This window comes from Saccostrea cucullata, unplaced genomic scaffold, assembly GCF_032062105.1.
Source record: "Saccostrea cucullata isolate Sc308-1 unplaced genomic scaffold, CSIRO_AGI_Scuc_v1 ctg2533, whole genome shotgun sequence".
Taxonomy (NCBI): domain Eukaryota; kingdom Metazoa; phylum Mollusca; class Bivalvia; order Ostreida; family Ostreidae; genus Saccostrea; species Saccostrea cuccullata.
The window spans coordinates 1-17,184 of NW_026935423.1; the positions used below are offsets into that span (position 1 = coordinate 1).

Sequence of the window (17,184 nt, forward strand, 5' to 3'; positions counted from 1 at the left end):
TACAATATATCCTGGTGAGTCTGAGGTAAAAGATACCAAAGAGTCTCACAAATATGTTTCATATCGGAATATTGATCGATACAATAACCTCGTCAGCAAATACAATTTATCATTGAGTCAAATACTGAACTCTATAACAAAATAGGTGTTTTTTTTTCTGTTGATTTTAAGATAATACAAACAAAATTAAAAAAAAAATTCATGGGGGAGGGGGCGCACGCCCGGCGCTCCATGGATCCGCCTCTGAAATAATTACAAAATAAATGATGGTATTTCTAAACTAGTAATACTAAGTACGGTTGATGTCGTCGATATATGTTCGTTCGTTGCATGTTTGGTGTCTCTAATAAGTGGGAGCGTATATAGTGATCAAAATGTCCGTCCGTACGTCCATCCGTATCTGTCATATGTCCGTCAGTTTATTACACTTTGGCGTGCCCATCTCCAATCAAGAAATCCTCTTATATCACTAAATGAAATTTGATGAGAATTTCACAGAATTTTTATAACATAGTGCAATTTTGCTCTGCTTACTTTACGTTTTTATCCGACAAAAATTTTGGTTTTCCCATAGCAAAAATGGACACTGTCATTATATTCATATGGGAGGGTGGGGTATCATTTAGTTATCTCTATGTCGTTTTTAGCTCACCTCAACGAAGTTGGGGGAACTTATGTAATACCCTCGGCGTCGGCGTCGGTGTCGACGTCGGCGTCCCGGGTTAAAGTTAAGTTTTTGAAGCAGTTTTCTTTTTAAGTACTTCTATGTCCTATATTGATTAGACATGCATGGAAGATGTTTCTAGTGTGTTTCATTGTACCAGTCAAAGTTTCAGATGCTGCAATTTTAGCAAAGGAATGACCAGGTCAATGTTTTTCGAGCAGGTTAACATGTTTGGTGCAGATTTTCGTGTAGGTCTCATGGTGTAGATCTCATTTCCGAGTAACCATAAGTTCTATGTTGACCAAACTTGCATGGATAGTACCTGTTAGGATGAACACTACCAGACTTGCTTCGGATGCTGAATCTGACCTACATTTTCTGCATGAGTGAACAGGTTTATGTTTTCAGTGCAGGTCTCAATTTCCAAGTAACTATGAGCACTATAATGACCAAACTTGCATGGAAAGTACATCTTAGAATGCATACTACCAGACTTGCTTCGGATGCTGAATCTGACCTACATATTCCGGTTAAGTGAACAGGTTAAAGTTTTTGGTGCAGGTTTCATCTCAAAGTTAATTACTTTGAGACATATAATGACCAAACTTGCATGGATGGTACATCTTAGGATGCATACTACCAGACTTGCTTCGGATGCTTAATCTGACATACATTTTCTGGTTGAGTGAACATGTTAAAGTTTTTGGTGCAGGTTTCATTTCCAAGTAGCTATGAACCCTATAATGACTAAACTGGCATGGATGGTACATCTTAGGATGCATACTACGAGACTTGCTTCGGATGCTGAATCTGACCTACATTTTCTGGTTGAGTGAACATGTTAGAGTTTTTGGTGCAGGTTTTATTTCCAAGTAACTATAAACCCTATAATGACTTAACTTGCATGGATGGTACATCTTAGGATGCATACTACCAGACTTGCTTCGGATGCTGAATCTGACCTACTTTTTCTGGACGAGTGAACAGGTTGAAGTTTATGGTGCAGGATTTATTTCCAAGTAACTTTGAGTCATATAATGACCAAACTTGCATGGATTGTACATCTAAGGGTGCTTTCTACTAGGCTGGCTTCGGAAGCTGAATCTGACTTACATTTTCCGGATTAGTAAAAAGGTTAGTGTTTATACAGATTTAATTTCCAAGTAACTTTGAGCTCTATTTTGAGCAAACTTGCATGGATGACACATCTTAGGATTCACACTAATGGACTTGCTTCAGATGCTGAATTCGACATACTTTTTCTAGATAATGGACCTCGTAAAAGTTATGGATGCAGGCTTATCAACAAGAAACCATAAGGCTTATATAAACCAAACCTGCACAAATGATGCATCAAGGGATGAAAACTCTCAAACTTGCTTCAGATGCTGGATTTTAATTTCGTTTTCAAGATGAAGAACTAGTTTGAAGTTTTTATATAGGTCTATTCCAAAGTATCAAAATCAAAATTGCATAAATTTTGCATTTTGGATGTAAACTTTTTTTTGGTTAATTTTGTGACCTAATTTGCCTTACTTAAAGACAACATTCGTTGCGGTGAGCTCTGTAATCTCTGATTACCTATGTTTAATCTTTAAGTCTTGCCTTTGCATGTGGACACGAGAGCCGAACTTCCTGCAAAACGTGAGGATTTAGACTTATAAGGCAAGCCTTTCCCTATGTACCGGCCAAAAATGTAAGGGCTAAGATGAATAGCATTTTATATAGTATTATATTACATTTCTTCCCGTTTTTTATATTAACCCTTCTGATCTAAAGTTTCAACATTGTTAAAATCCTACTGAAGTAACAATCACAAGTGCACAGGTAGGCTGTGATTTGATCCTTCAAATTTGAATTTTACGGAGTGGTATCCTTGGCTTTCTTTTAAAACGCATTCTTGCGTAATGTGCATGCATTGTTCGTCGAACTATGTCTCGGGTGTGCTGACATTTAAAACGATTTTCCAGCAATTTTGAGGCTATTTTGCTTGTCGTTGGAATATATCATAACTGGGACACAGAAAGTAAATCCTGGTAAGTGTTGTAAAAGTTTACTTTATCATATATTTGAATATATATCTTTTTTAGGTATTATTCTATTGATTGACATACTTAAAACCTAATCATGAAAATTAAATATCTGATCCTTTGAAGCAGATCTATTAAATTATTTGAATTCGATGGATTCAAATGGTATATTGTGATAGTAATTGGGATATTAGTCTCGGGGAGTTTACTAAATAGCTTCGCTTCTAAGGTATTAAATTGTATTTTTGTGACATAAACATAATTTCAGAATATGCATAATTTTCTTAGCATTTTCAATGAAATAATTTCACATTGATTCATAAAAAACGAATCGTCTGCATCAAAGTTTATACTTACATTGTATAACATGGTGCCCAAAACTAAATTTATATTTCAGTTGAAAGGTATTTATCGTAAATTTATAATATAAATCTGCTTTTCGGTTCGATAAGTAGCATTGAAATACGGCAAAAAAACCAAAACCAAATAAATTATTTAACTAAAGAGAGAGAGAGAGAGAGAACGGGGAAAGTTATCATGGTTGAGGGATTTATGTAATATAGGACAAGTATCCCGTTGTTATTTCAGATTCCCTATTAATCAAACAAACAATATGGATGTTATTTTGCTTGTTAGATATGGCGCTTCTGGCCCCAGTGATCAATTTGCTGGGGTTACCACAGGGCTGCCCCACAATCAACAATCGATACAAAAAAAATGACGATCCAAATCGGACAGATGACGTCATAAAAGCTATATGACATGATCTTTATAGATTAAAATTTCTTAAAATCGATTTTTAAGATTGATTTGAGTTCGTAAAAATTAATCAAAATATGCAGAGGCATAATATAAACAGACTTTTGTCGTTTCTGGTTCTGTGTTTACCAAGGGGCTAAATACCAAACCCGTGACGTCATAACTGTTGATCAGTCTTAGCAGAATGAAAGTGAAACGTAACGAGAATTCCTGTAAACAAACACAACAAATCGGAGTTTAAAAGCATTTAGAATAAATATAATCTGTGATTCATATGGGAATAAAGCTTATAAATAAGGTATGCAAATATAATTTTACAATATCTTCGTACAATAAAAGCAGACAGTTTGTTTACTTGCCGATCGGCCTTTTTTCTCTGTCGTTCATAACCAAAAAGATGCAAAAGTTCAACACTATCCCGCATACTTTGAAACCTAATTTTTTTTCTATCCAAAGTTCTTATTCTATAGTTTTTTTGAAAGTGCTGCTAGAATCATATAGTTAACGGGAATTAATGCATTTTTTCGATCTTATGAACAAAATATAAAAGTTTTGGGAAGGTTTCGTCCGAAAGTGTTGAATGATTATAAATTCTGTGATAGGACAGTAGGATTCTAGCAGCACTTTTCATGGTACAGAATTTTTTTTTTTACATAACTATTATTACAAATTAAAATTAATTATTCCAGGGGTAGTGTTGAACTTTTCATTTCTTGATAAAGGCATTTTTTCTAATTATAGACGTCACGTGGTGACGTCGTGGTGTATTGCTTCCTGTAGTTTAAGTCCAATTGAAGTCTATAGAATGCAAAATGATAGCAAAAGTTTTATCCATGACTTTTTCGATTGATGAGTATTACAGATTATTAAAAAAGTGTTAATTTGCCGAATTCTGATCCGTGTGCTGCCTTAACAAACCTGCGTACATCAAAATGAATTTCATTTGTTCATATCTAAATTTCTTTTACATGTAGGTGTCTCAGACTCGGGAGAAAATGAACGGTTTCTGGATTATTTACTTTCTGGCTGTGGTGGGAGGTTCTTCTGCCCAGGACAACGATGTCCAGTGGTTCGATATTGAGGAGACACAGAAACAACCAAAACAGGTACAGATTCTAAAAACAAAGGCAGGGATTAACTACCAACCATATGAACAGGCATGGAAGGAATTCAAGTTCTTGCACGGTATGTCAACGTATATATATGATAATGTCAACAAGGATTGTTATTTTAAATGAATATTTATTTTACTGAAAGATGAAAACTGTCTTTATACCTGCATTTTCTAAAGAAAGTTCAGGTATATTGTTGTTACTCATGTTCGTCCGTCCGTCTGTCACACTTTTCTTCCTTCTACATTTTACACAGTAGCCTAATCATCTTTTGGGAGATAGTTGGTGGTGTCATGTAAATGTGCATTCAGGTTTCGGAATTTTGATTTTGCCCCGGGGGATCAAATAAGGGTCGAAAAATGACGTTTTTCATGCAAAAAGCCCCGTCTTCCATGAACTCCTCCTACATTTTACTCAGTAGCCTATTCATCTTTTTGGCGATGGTTGGTGGTGTCATGTAGATGTGCAGTAAGGTTTTGGAATTTTAATTTTTCCCCTGGGTGTCAAATGGGGGACGAAAAATGAGGTTTTTTATGCATGAACTCCTCCTACATTTTACTCACTAGCCTAATCATCTTTTGGGCGATGGTTGGTGGTGTCATGTAGATGTGTTTTAAAGTTTCGGAATTTTGATTTTACCCCGGGGGTCAAATGGGGGTCAAATAGGACATTTTTATGCAAAAAGCCATGTCTTCCTTGATCTCCTCCTACAAAGTAGCCTTACTCAGTAGCCTGATCATCTTTTAGGATATGGTTGGTGGTGTCATGTAGATGTGCAGTAAGGTTTCAGAATTTCGATTTTGCCCCGGAGGGTCAAATGAGTGTCGAAAAATTATGTTTTTTATGCAAAAAGTCTTCACTGAACTCCTCCTACTTTTTACTCAGTAGTCTGACCATCTTTTGGGCGATGGTTTGTGGTTGTCATGTAGGTGTGCAGTAAGGTCTTAGAATTTTGATTTCTGGGGGAGGGGGGGCAAATGGGGGTCGAACAATGAGATTTTTTATGCAAATAGCCCCGTCTTTGCTGAACTCCTCCTATATTTTACTCAGTAGCCTATTCATCTTTTGGGCGATGGTTGGTGGTGTCATATAGATGTGCAGTAATGTTTCGGTATTTTGATTTTGCCCCGGGGGGTCAAATGGAGGTCAGAAAATGATTTATGCAAAAAGCCCTATCTTCCCTAAACTCCTCTTTTATTTTACTCAGATACCAGGAAAGCTAAAGGAGCTAAATAAAAACCTATGATTCACAAGTATTTGGAAAGGGTTACATTTTCTGAAAAGCTGTTTTTTCATGCATTCTTTTGAGAAGCTGAAAATGTATGACATGTATCCATGTTGAAAAAAAACTGCACATTTCAGATAAAAGTATATGATTGAAAATAGTTAATCAAGGTGCTTTGAGTAGCAAAATAAAGCTAAACTGGTATAACTAATTCAACCGCAGAGCTTAGTCAATTTTAATATACACTATTAACCTTTTCAACTTTAATAATAATTATTTTGAAAATATTTATATCATCATTTCTGACTCAAGGGAGAACTTAAGAGATATGACCAGAAGTATATCTGTTGAATATAAAACATGTACATGTACGAGTATACTGTGTTTTTTTAGTAATTTGTTTGTTGTGAAAACATCTCTATTGGGATTTTTTCACTTCTATGGAGGCACCACCCCTTAAAAATAACAAAGACAATATGTGTTTGTGATGCCCCGTATGGCAGCTTTTAGCGAAAGTCAACTTCCAAGGTCAAAGGGTCAAAATCGTTGTTATCAAAAATGAAGTCTTGCCTCAAGGAATATTAACATGTGAAATAAGAGAGAAATCCCAATAACTTCCTGTTTAAAAATTATTGCAAGGGTTTAAGTTTTTTTTTAAAGTCGATCAAACTCTAGAGTCAAGGTCAAAAATATTTATACCTGTTGAAAGTTCACAATACATATTTTAAGCATGAAAGCCCTAGCACCAAGTTTAAAGTTTGATATTTTTCTTGTAAAATTGGGTCAAACTCCAAGGTCAAGAGATTAAAAGGTAAAAATTGTTGGCACCCAAATTAAAGGTCTTGTCACAAGGAATTTTAATACCTATGAAATGTGGAAGCCATGTGTATAGCCCAACTTAGCTGAAACAGGCATAATAAAAACACATATTTACAAGATGTAATATTCGAGTCAAATGGTAAAAAAATCTACTACTTTGGAATCACAAGATCATTTATTATTTCAGGTACAGGGAGTGACTAGGGAGATCCCCCCCCTCTGGAATTTGCAAAGTTATTTAAATAGGACTGTACACTGAAGCAAATAAATATGACTTAGGATATCCCCCCCCCAAAAAAAAAAACATAAATCCCATCATCATTGTTTTTATTTTGTTTTTTTATTTGCTTCTCGGGATATTCTGAGCTGGATTTTTTTTAGACTGAGGTGTGCCCCCCCCCCCTCCCGAAAAAAAATCAGAATGTCACGTCGACAACGGGAGATAACTTCACAATGTGAAATTCATCTACTGTAGCATGGGATGATCTTTGACCCTTTCTGAACTTCAACCTAACCATTTCCATTCGGGTTATTTCATTCTACAGTAAAACTTGTACTTACCGACTGTCATACTCAGGTCCTTTAAACTTCATGAAATATAATCCAACTAAAACACAAAATGATTTTAACTGATACACCATCAGCATGTGCTATCTCATTCGGCAAACATTTGCTGATTCCGTCACTTTCATTAGATGAAGTGCAAATCGGCCGAGGTGTGCCGAGTGGTGATATCTAAAAATATGATAATGGGTGACGCAAACCCAATGTGATGCAGACATTTTCAAAAAGGAGTTCACACGTAAAGATGTATGGTACAAGAACAAATTTTCAACTATCATTGATAATAAACGATGTTTTAACATAACTTTACCATCTAGGCCTAAAAAAAAAACGTTTGTGTGTGTGTTTGTGTGTGTGTTTATGTGTGTGTGTGTGGGGGGGGGGCATTGACAAATTGATTGGGTTTTATTTTCAATGTTGTTTTTTTGCATTACCAAATACGAAAAAACAGTTTGCACATTTTGATAAATTCATCAAAAACGCTTTGTACGAAAATAATATTCTATGTAGTTGAGAAAGTAAATTAAAAAAAGTTCCAATTATGGGCAAAATATTTATCAGAATCTAATTTACATCATAAAATTCTGTTATTTCAGTCTGGTGATGAATTAAGTATTCAAAATACATGTATAAGAGACTCATAGATCACATGGTCACCTGAAAATTTTATGTTAATTACAGAATTGTATTTTGATGTTTTCCTTGGAAAGCGCAATATAAAGGAGTGTGTATTTAGAGGCAAACACTTTAGTGATGGTATTACTGTCTCATGACAGAATCTATTTTTTAATTATTATTATGGGTGATGAATTTTCATTTGTTTGATATGTTAGAATTCGAATATTTCTTGATTCGCCATTGGACATTGTAATTCTTTAATTATTTAAATAACGCATATAATTAATTCTTTCCCTAAAAAACCAACAATGGGTAAATTAACAAAAATTGATGAAGAACTATCACCTGTTTGTGATTGATTGCATTAGATTGTCATTTGCATTTATCATTTGTAAAATAATATTTGTTAAAAAAATTCTGATTGTAAACACTCTTTAAGTACTCTGAAGTTGACATAAAAAGATGTTTGAGATTCTGATTGACAATATCTTTGTGGTTTTTGGAGACCAGGTCTTCCAACAATCTATTGGAATTCCCATGGGTACAAATTGCGCTCCGTTATTAGCAGACCTATTTCTGTATTCATATGAAGAAGAATTTATGCAAAATCTTATGCGTGAAAAGAAGAAAACACTTGCTGTGGCGTTCAACTCGACATTTAGATATATCGACGACGCATTGTCAATTAACAATGATACACGTAATTTCCATTCCTATGTCGATACGAAATATCCTGGTGAGCTTGAGATTAAAGATACCACAGAATCTGACACATGTTTCTTACTTTGACATTTGAATTGAAAAAGGCGTTAATGGTAATCTAGCAACAAATAAACGTGATGACTAACTTTTTCTATCGTCAATTTCCCAGCAATATACCTTCATCACCTGCATATGGAGTTTATATCTCTCAGTTTATTCGAAACCCAAGAGCATACTCTACATATAACGAGGTTAATTTTTGACAAACAAGTTGATGAAACATGAGTATCAGCAGTCTCGTTGAAAGTCATCATTTTGTTCAATGGTCGATACAATGACCTTGTCAGCAAATACAATTTATCATTGAGTAGAATGCTGAACGACGTTTTTCATACTAATTGTTAATCCATTATTTATACACTGAATTGACGACGGATTTTTCCATTAATTTCCAAAAATGACAAGGACCAAACGGCAGGTGTGACCGGTCGGCAAGGGATGCTTTATCCTTCATGGCACCTCATCCCACTTCTAATGTTTTGGAGGTCCGTGTTTTGTATTATTTTATGGACTTTTTATCTTGAATACTGTTAGTTATCTTCATATATTTCATTGTTTAATTCTAATCTGCATTCTGCTTTTACGAGGGACGTTCAATAAATAATGTCAATAGCTCGATTTCATACAACATAGTAGTCATATGACATACAGCTTGAGTTTCTATCATTATTGAATCTTAAATGAATTGATAACAGGTTGGTTGACCACTTTTCATCGCATTATTTCATCGTAGGAAGCTGGAAAACAAGGGCTATTCGAGACACTGCATTAAAAATGAATGGTCAAGAATCAGTTAACTAGAGTAAAATTAAACGCTTCATTAAAGCAGCTGTAAACCTTGTTAATATCCCAAAAACATATTAACTGAAATATGTAAAATTAAATTTACAGCAACCAATGCATGTTTTATAGACAGGTGAAGATGTAGATTTCAATAAACAAAAATTTTATAATGGGCATCAAAAATGGGTACCGTCCTTGCAACAATGACTTACAACAACCGATGTAAATTTGCGAAATTTCAACAAATTATCACTGATTATGCTTTATTGACTTTAAGACACATAGAAAAATTGATAAAAATCATTTTGGGGATAGTTCATACTGTTTTAAAGAAACATTTCATAGTAAAAAGGTTTTATACTCAAAGGTCACCCTATATTTTGAAAAATGAGTGAAAACGACAGTGTGTAGGAATATCCAAACAATTATTTTAAAAAATTCAAAATTGTATTTATCCACGTTTATATGAAATTCTAACAGATAATGAAACTTGAATCCATTTTGCTTTAAGCCCTCAAAACAAATTTACAATAAGATGCATGCACTTGACAAAACTGCAAAGGCCTAAGAGGAGCAAAGAATTGCAAGAGCATAAAACAGATTTATATGCTATTTTCTTAAATATTAGCGGTCTTGTTGTTTAAATTCATATTCGATGTGGAAGTTCAATTACTGGAGGAGTCTAGAAAACACCCTATTTTGTTGCAAACAAATTGAAAGGTTTGTGATAGGAAGGAAACAGAATGAGGTATTCACTACATTAAATGTCTTCATGACGGCGTCCAATCCCACGAGCCATGGAGAGTAAAGGAGTTAATGTTTTGTCACACCAACATAATTTGCCAGATCTTTCAACCTTTGACTTGTTTCATTTCCTAAACTTAGAAAAACATCTATCAGAAACAAAAAAACAAGTACAGCAAATCATAGGATCTGTCATATCCCAGTATACAAAGGGTCATACTCAAAAATGTGTTCGAAAAACAATTAGAAATTGAATGAAAATGTAACGGATATGCGTTTTAATTCAAAGAGAAATATTTTAGTTAAATCATTAAGACATAGAAAAGCGTTTTTTGTTTCTTTCCGAGCCCCAATGACATTATTTATTGAACGCCCCTCGTATGAGTACACTTTGTAATGACTTGAATGTTTCCCAAAACAGATATTTTGTAAATATGCCCGGTAATTTTTCTTTAGAATATTTTTTAAAAAGTTTTTTATCACATTGTTTAGATATAAACAGGATATGCCTTACACATTGTATAATAAAGTCAGTGTTAAAAATAGTTCAAATGTAGCAACATTTTTGTAAGGTTCAGTCAGTTTATCTGGCATCGTGTGATGGATTGTTGAATTGCAAGTTTCATATTGAAACAGGTATATATGTAACATTTAGTCATTAAAGGATATCATTATTTTCTTTTCAACATTAATAGGTGAGAAGTATCAACTTACCTGAGCATAAAACTCAAGCTTTCTGTTCGAAATGTTTTTAAAATCCATCTGTCTGTTTTCTCCCTGTCGTGTGTCATGTGTTGTCTATAAACTTTTCCCCTTTTTGGACATTTTCTCTAGAGCCACTGGGCAAATTACTAACAAACTCTCCACGATGCATAGGATGAAAGAGATAAATGTTGTTCACATGAAGGGTCATGCCCTCTTTTGAGGGGAAATAATGAAAAATAAGTGAAAATTTAATTTCTATTAGACATTTCCAGATTTCGCAATCTCGAGAGCGTACTCGCACACTGACTCTGACAGTTGTTTCAAAATGTTTAGGGGGCGTGTAAAAATATTGATTTACTTACAAACAACTAAAAAACAATCCTAGATAAAGCAACGTAATATGTGGCATTTAAAGTCATATATGGCGTATTTTTCATCTTAAGTTCAGACTAACTAAAATTAAAATGATCTTTCTCTTCGTTTTGTTACTAGATATTAAGATAAGACTTTCTTGTAAATAACACAATAATTTTATTTAAATCAATTGCGTTACATAGAAATCTGATATTTAAAACAATAGCCGATTTATTTCCGAAATAGTTTAAATGAATTTAACCTACAATTATAAAAATATGTGTATGATATTTGGGTTCAAAAGCGATGATTTAATTTTGAAATTAGATGGAAAATATCATCTTAATCTTTGTTTAATCTCGGGTTTTACTTTTTCAGTTCAGATACGCCATACTTAGTATATAGCTTTATAACCCTTTAAAAAATCTTTTTATACAGCCCCTTATATATCGTAGTACAGAGTACAAGTCCGAGCTCGTGGCGTTTATTGCTGGAAATGTCTATTACTAGGCAAGAAAAGGTGAAACTTATTTGAAAACTGCCGGTGTAACGACGAAAAGTGACCCCCGTAGAATATTGACCCGGAGGTCATTTTTCTACATAGAAAAAATGACCCAAGGGTCAATATTCTACGACAAGTAGGGTCATGTTTTTCGACCGTAGAAAAACATTCCAGACCAGTAATTCTACGACTCCACAAACGTTGAAAAATGACCCCCATAATAATTTGACCCCCTACTTTTTTATACAATAATACAATAATACAATAAAACCTTATATCTGTGTCTCCTGATATTTTTTATACTTTCAAATGTAAAGAGGGGGAATGTACTTAACTCCTTTCCAACATAAATTTGATTGCATATCTTAATAGAAGCAACATTAGCAGTGTATTTGGTATGGATTTTTTTGGCTTGCAGAATCCCATTGAATGAAGGATATGGAGATAACGAACAGTATTCAATCTCAAAGTCCATAAACAATACGAAATAAGAGCAAAGCAAACACGGGCCCCCGAAACATCAGAGGTGGGATCAGGTGCCATGGATGAGTGAGCATCCCCTGCCGACCGGTCACACTTGTCGTGTGCTCCTTGTCATCATCAGGAAATAACGGAGAAAATTCAGTATACAAATAAATAAATTGACTAACCAGTAGGTATGAAAAACGTCAGTCAGCATTTGACTCAGTGATAAATTGTATTTGCTGACAAGGTAATTGTATCGACCATAGAACTTACGAAATGATGACTTTAAACGAGACTGTTAATATTCTTGTTTTATCAACTCATTTGTCAATAATTTTCCTCGTTTTAGAAATTGTTCATACGTAGAGCGTGCTCTTGTGTATCGAATCAACTGAGATATATATACTCCGTATGCAGGCGATGAAGGTATTTTGCTGAATAAGTAAATGAAGTTGACGAAAGAAAAGTTAAAATCATCACTTTTATCATATAGCTTGGTAGTTAGATAACCATTAGTATTACTATTAATATTAATTCATTCAGGAGCATAAATTTATCATTACTAGTATATTGGATGTTTTAATAATTCAAAAGTTTGCTCCAAAAATGACACGATATATTCTGGTGAGCTAGAGATAAAAGATACCATTGAGTCTGACATGTCTATTTCATACTTGGATATTTTACTTGAAAAGACGTTAATGGTACTCTAACAACCAAACTCTATGATAAATGTGATGACTTTAACTTTTCTATCGTCAACTTTCTTTACTTACGCAGCAATATACCTTCATCATCTGCATATGGAGTTTATATATAATTTCAATTCATTTGACACACAAGAACATGTTCTACCTATGAACAATTTCTTAAACGAGGTAAATTATTGACAAATGAGTTGATGAAACAAAAATATCAGCAGTCTCGTTAAAGTACTAGTCATCGATCATCTCGAAAGTTCTATGGTCGATACAATGACCTGGTCAGCAAATACAATTTATCATTGAGTCAAATGCTGACTGACGTTTTTCGGAACAATTGTTATTCTATCATTTATACACTGAAATGACGACGGATTTTCCCGTTATTTTCCGATTATGACAAGGAGCACACGGCGGATGTGACCGGACAGCAAGGTATGCTCACTCCTCCATGGCACTTGATCCCACCTCTAATGTTATGAGGTCCGTGTTTGCTCTGCTCCTATTTATTATTGTTTTATGGACTTTGAAATTGAATACTATTCGTTATCTCGATATCCTTCATGTTTCTTATAACCATGAACTTGTAGAGAGGCCTCCGAAATGAGAACTTTTAACCATTTGAATTCATATTTTTGAAAATTTTTACAAATCCAAAAAAAAAAAGGAAAGCAACAGGAAAAGCAACGTAATTTAAGTAATTATCTCAATTCCTTTAGCTCTTACATTTAAACTTTAATATATCTGTATGAATTCTGCTTTAAAATACATACTTTTTAACTACCTTATTTAATTAAGGTACTATACTTTTTCTTGTGTATATGGAAATACCATACACATCAAGAACGTCCTTATAATAAATTAAAAAATTCCCCAAAAATTTACATCTGAGTGAGTAATAAGTCAACCTTCCCAGATGTCTATAAATTCATTTAAAAAAAAACACTTCCACACTTTTTAGCCCACAGACACCTGACAAATGGTTGCTGTAACATCCCATTTCATCTGAGATTTTCTTAGACACAAACTTTGCAAAAACAAATGAAATCTTAGTGTATCATGTCATTACTTCGATGTCTAAAGTCCTATCACATATCGTTCAAAACTTTAGGTCAAATTAAAAGTTTGGAATTATTGCATAAAAGTGTGTCAAACTTCAAGGTCAAAATTGGTTGTACCCAAAGAAAGGTCTCGTCACAAAAATACACCTGTGATCATGAAATATGAAAGTCATGGTCCCACCCAGTCAAGATTAAGATGGGCAAGATTAAAGTTTTTGCGGACAAACAGACAGTCTGTCGGACAGGTAAAAACTATATAACCCCGAAACTTGGTTTACGGGGGCATGAATTGAATACATATAAGTGGAAATTTTAGCGAGATGCAAATGTAGAGATTTCTCCTCATATATGGTATTTTATTTTTAGCGAGATGTAATTTTAGCGATTTTAAAAAAGCTCACAAAAGAAGATTTAGCAATAAAGCGCAATTGTTTTTTAGCCATTTTCAATTTTAGCGACCTTGGCATCCTCGCTAATAATGCCAAAATTAAATCCTCGCTAAAATTCTGCTTATACGGTAGGTAAACTGGCAACTTTTTCATAATCCAACATTTGTTTTTTTTCTATTGGTAAAAAATTCCTAAAATCATCTCATGTACACACATGTAGAAAGTGGGAAAACGATATTATATGTGCCAAATTTTGGTAAGACGAGCACTTCCTCTTTTATTTAGATATTTATTTTGTATGCTACAACCCCATTTCGTTAAGGTTCTGTTGACACCAGCAAACGACAAAAGACATTTTAATATATGTTTTAAGCTTACTACCTTTTTGTGTCCCTGGTATCGTAGGTCATAGGCAATTTAATCTAGTACTTATTTTTACAAATTATCCTATCATCCCTATTATTATGAGAAGTTTGAAACTTTATTCATAAAAAAATTTTTTAATTACTTACAATTTTCTAAGCAAGCGCCCTTTTTCGCGCCAGTTTTAAAAGAAGGGATCAAAAACGTTATACTTTTGAAAAAAAAAATTATTTAGACTTTTACGAATTATTTATCCAGGGTAAAACAAAAGAGATTTACAATTAAATTAAAATGATTAAAATGACAACTGTGGCAACCTATTGTGTAAATATAATAAACAAATCTATAAATGCGCGTATCTTTGCTCTAAAAGCCTTAGAACATTTCATAGATATTGTTTTCCTTTCATGGGGATAAAACGGTATAGCTTTGATTTCGTTATTTAAGCTTCAAAACTTCCAGAAATGAACACTTCATATCAAAAGGCTGCTCGATATTACCCGTATGCATTCGTCTAACAAGAATATTCCTACCAAAAAGATTGTTTTTGCATCAAAAAATGACAAGGGGTCATTATTCTACGGGGTCATTTTTTTTACAATGCACACGGAGAAAAATGACCCCAAGGCCATAATTTCTACCAAAAAAGGGGTCATTTTTCTACGTAGAATATTGACCAGGGGGTCAAATTTCTACGTAGAAAAATGACCCCCGGTCAATATTCTACGGGGGTCACTTTTCGTCGTTACACCGGACAATGTGACCCTCTAAAATCACAAATTCGCGGAAATATCTGAACCGGGAGTGACGTCATCAAAATATAAAACTTTTTCTAGATTTTTTTTTTCCTGTTAGTTTCATGAAAATGGTAAAGTCGTTCTCGAGAAAGAATAAAAAAAAACAAATATTAATAATTAGAGCAAAGCTCAACGAGTAGGTCTCAGAACTGCTTATTAGATTGGTAAATGGAAATAAAAAAAAAATGTATTCGCTAAAAAAGAAGGCATCAAGACAAAACAATGCTGTTGATGTGTATTAAGTATTTCATATCATTATAATCAATGTTTATTTTCATGACATAAAGCGATTTAAGAAATGAATTTAATTTTTGAAGATCCATGAGGTTATGAACTACGACTCTTCACGCCGGCATTTCCATGAAACCCACTTTGACTGGAATTGACCCAAAGCGCCAGAAATTTGACTTGGAATACTAGGTGAAATAAATCATTTGATTATATGTTAATATCTGTTGAACTAAGTAATTTTGGCTACTTCCTGTTTGTGGTCAGATGACGATATTCGTTAAGAATCCCGCTCGGACATTCTCTGTGACATGTGTAATTCAATTCAATGTCAAAATCTGTGAAAATACCAATTGTCGACAACATCCTGTTGGACGGAAGTAACGTCACATGATGTACCAGTGTATTTTGACCTAACCTTTTGACAAATCTCATTAGATGTTACATGTACTTGTCATTTTCAGCAACTTTGCCTCTTTGCAATTACTCATTCCTTTATGAGATATCAGTAAGAAACTTTCGGCCTTACTAGACCCCTTATTTATTGACTACTAACTATTTTTCCGGATGTGACGTCATTCGAGACATTTTGACGACAATGTTAATTACTATGAACAACATTGCTTCTTTGATGTATTAGAAATTCTTCAATACTTTTCGAAATATCGGGGGAAAACGTTCGGTCTAACTAGCTCCCCTGTTTAAGGGGCCAGTCCTTTTCCGAGTTATCAATTAAAAGATCTTGTAATTTTGCACTAATGTTGTTCTATATTTTTAACTAAATACTTCAGGTAAAAAATATCGAAGAAAATTTGTTTAACTTAGGTGGAAAAACTTAAATGCATATTATGGAAAGGAAAAAATATCTGGCTCTAAATGCCTGGATTAAGGGAACAGGAAAATGATGTATAAACAACATTTAAACTTCATCATCAAAATAAGGAAATATTACATTGATTTACATGAAAGAGTTGGGTCATTCTCAAAAAATGTCCAGATTTCAGTGATACAAGTTTTCTGGCAAATATTTTAATAAAATAAAAACTTTTTTGTGCTCCTGAACTTAACAATGATCTAAAATTAAGAGAACACATTTAAAGTACGGTTAAAAATAGATATAAATACTGAAAAAATCCTTCAACATGAGTTAAATTAAAGAGAATTGCTTGTGATTTCGCCGAGGGTATATTTTCAACCCTCCTTACTGAGACAGTAAATATAATTTGGGAGTATAAAATACCTTTAATGTATTGTTAATACTTAACATTGTTCAAAAACATGCTAAAAGGTGACTGAAAAAAGTAAGAATATAATTTTTTAAACAATAAACGTTTAAAAAAAACTGTGTGATTTTCGCCGTGTCCTTGGAGTAACCAAGACATAAAAGTTGTCTGTAACAGTTATTTTTCTTGAAGGAACTCTTCAGCATCAGCCGCCTTCTAAAGATATTGTACCCGCCAAAATATAAAAGAGGCACAAAACATGTGTGTTTCACCCCGTAGACACAATATTTGGTTTCAGTTGAGTTTGGTTGAGAGA

The 17,184-nt window shown here is 33.7% G+C and overlaps 1 protein-coding gene across 1 annotated transcript in view; it reads left to right on the forward strand.

The window, feature by feature from the left end:
- Positions 1-2,598: 2,598 nt before the first annotated feature.
- LOC134242793 (procathepsin L-like) overlaps positions 2,599-17,184 on the forward strand; it is a 57,981-nt gene continuing 43,395 nt past the window's right edge. Inside the window, exons 1-2 of the mRNA XM_062724926.1 lie at positions 2,599-2,700; positions 4,428-4,638. Of these exons, the coding sequence (XP_062580910.1) occupies positions 4,449-4,638 (190 nt within the window). The 5' untranslated portion in view covers positions 2,599-2,700; positions 4,428-4,448. The remainder of the gene's footprint in view (positions 2,701-4,427; positions 4,639-17,184) is intronic.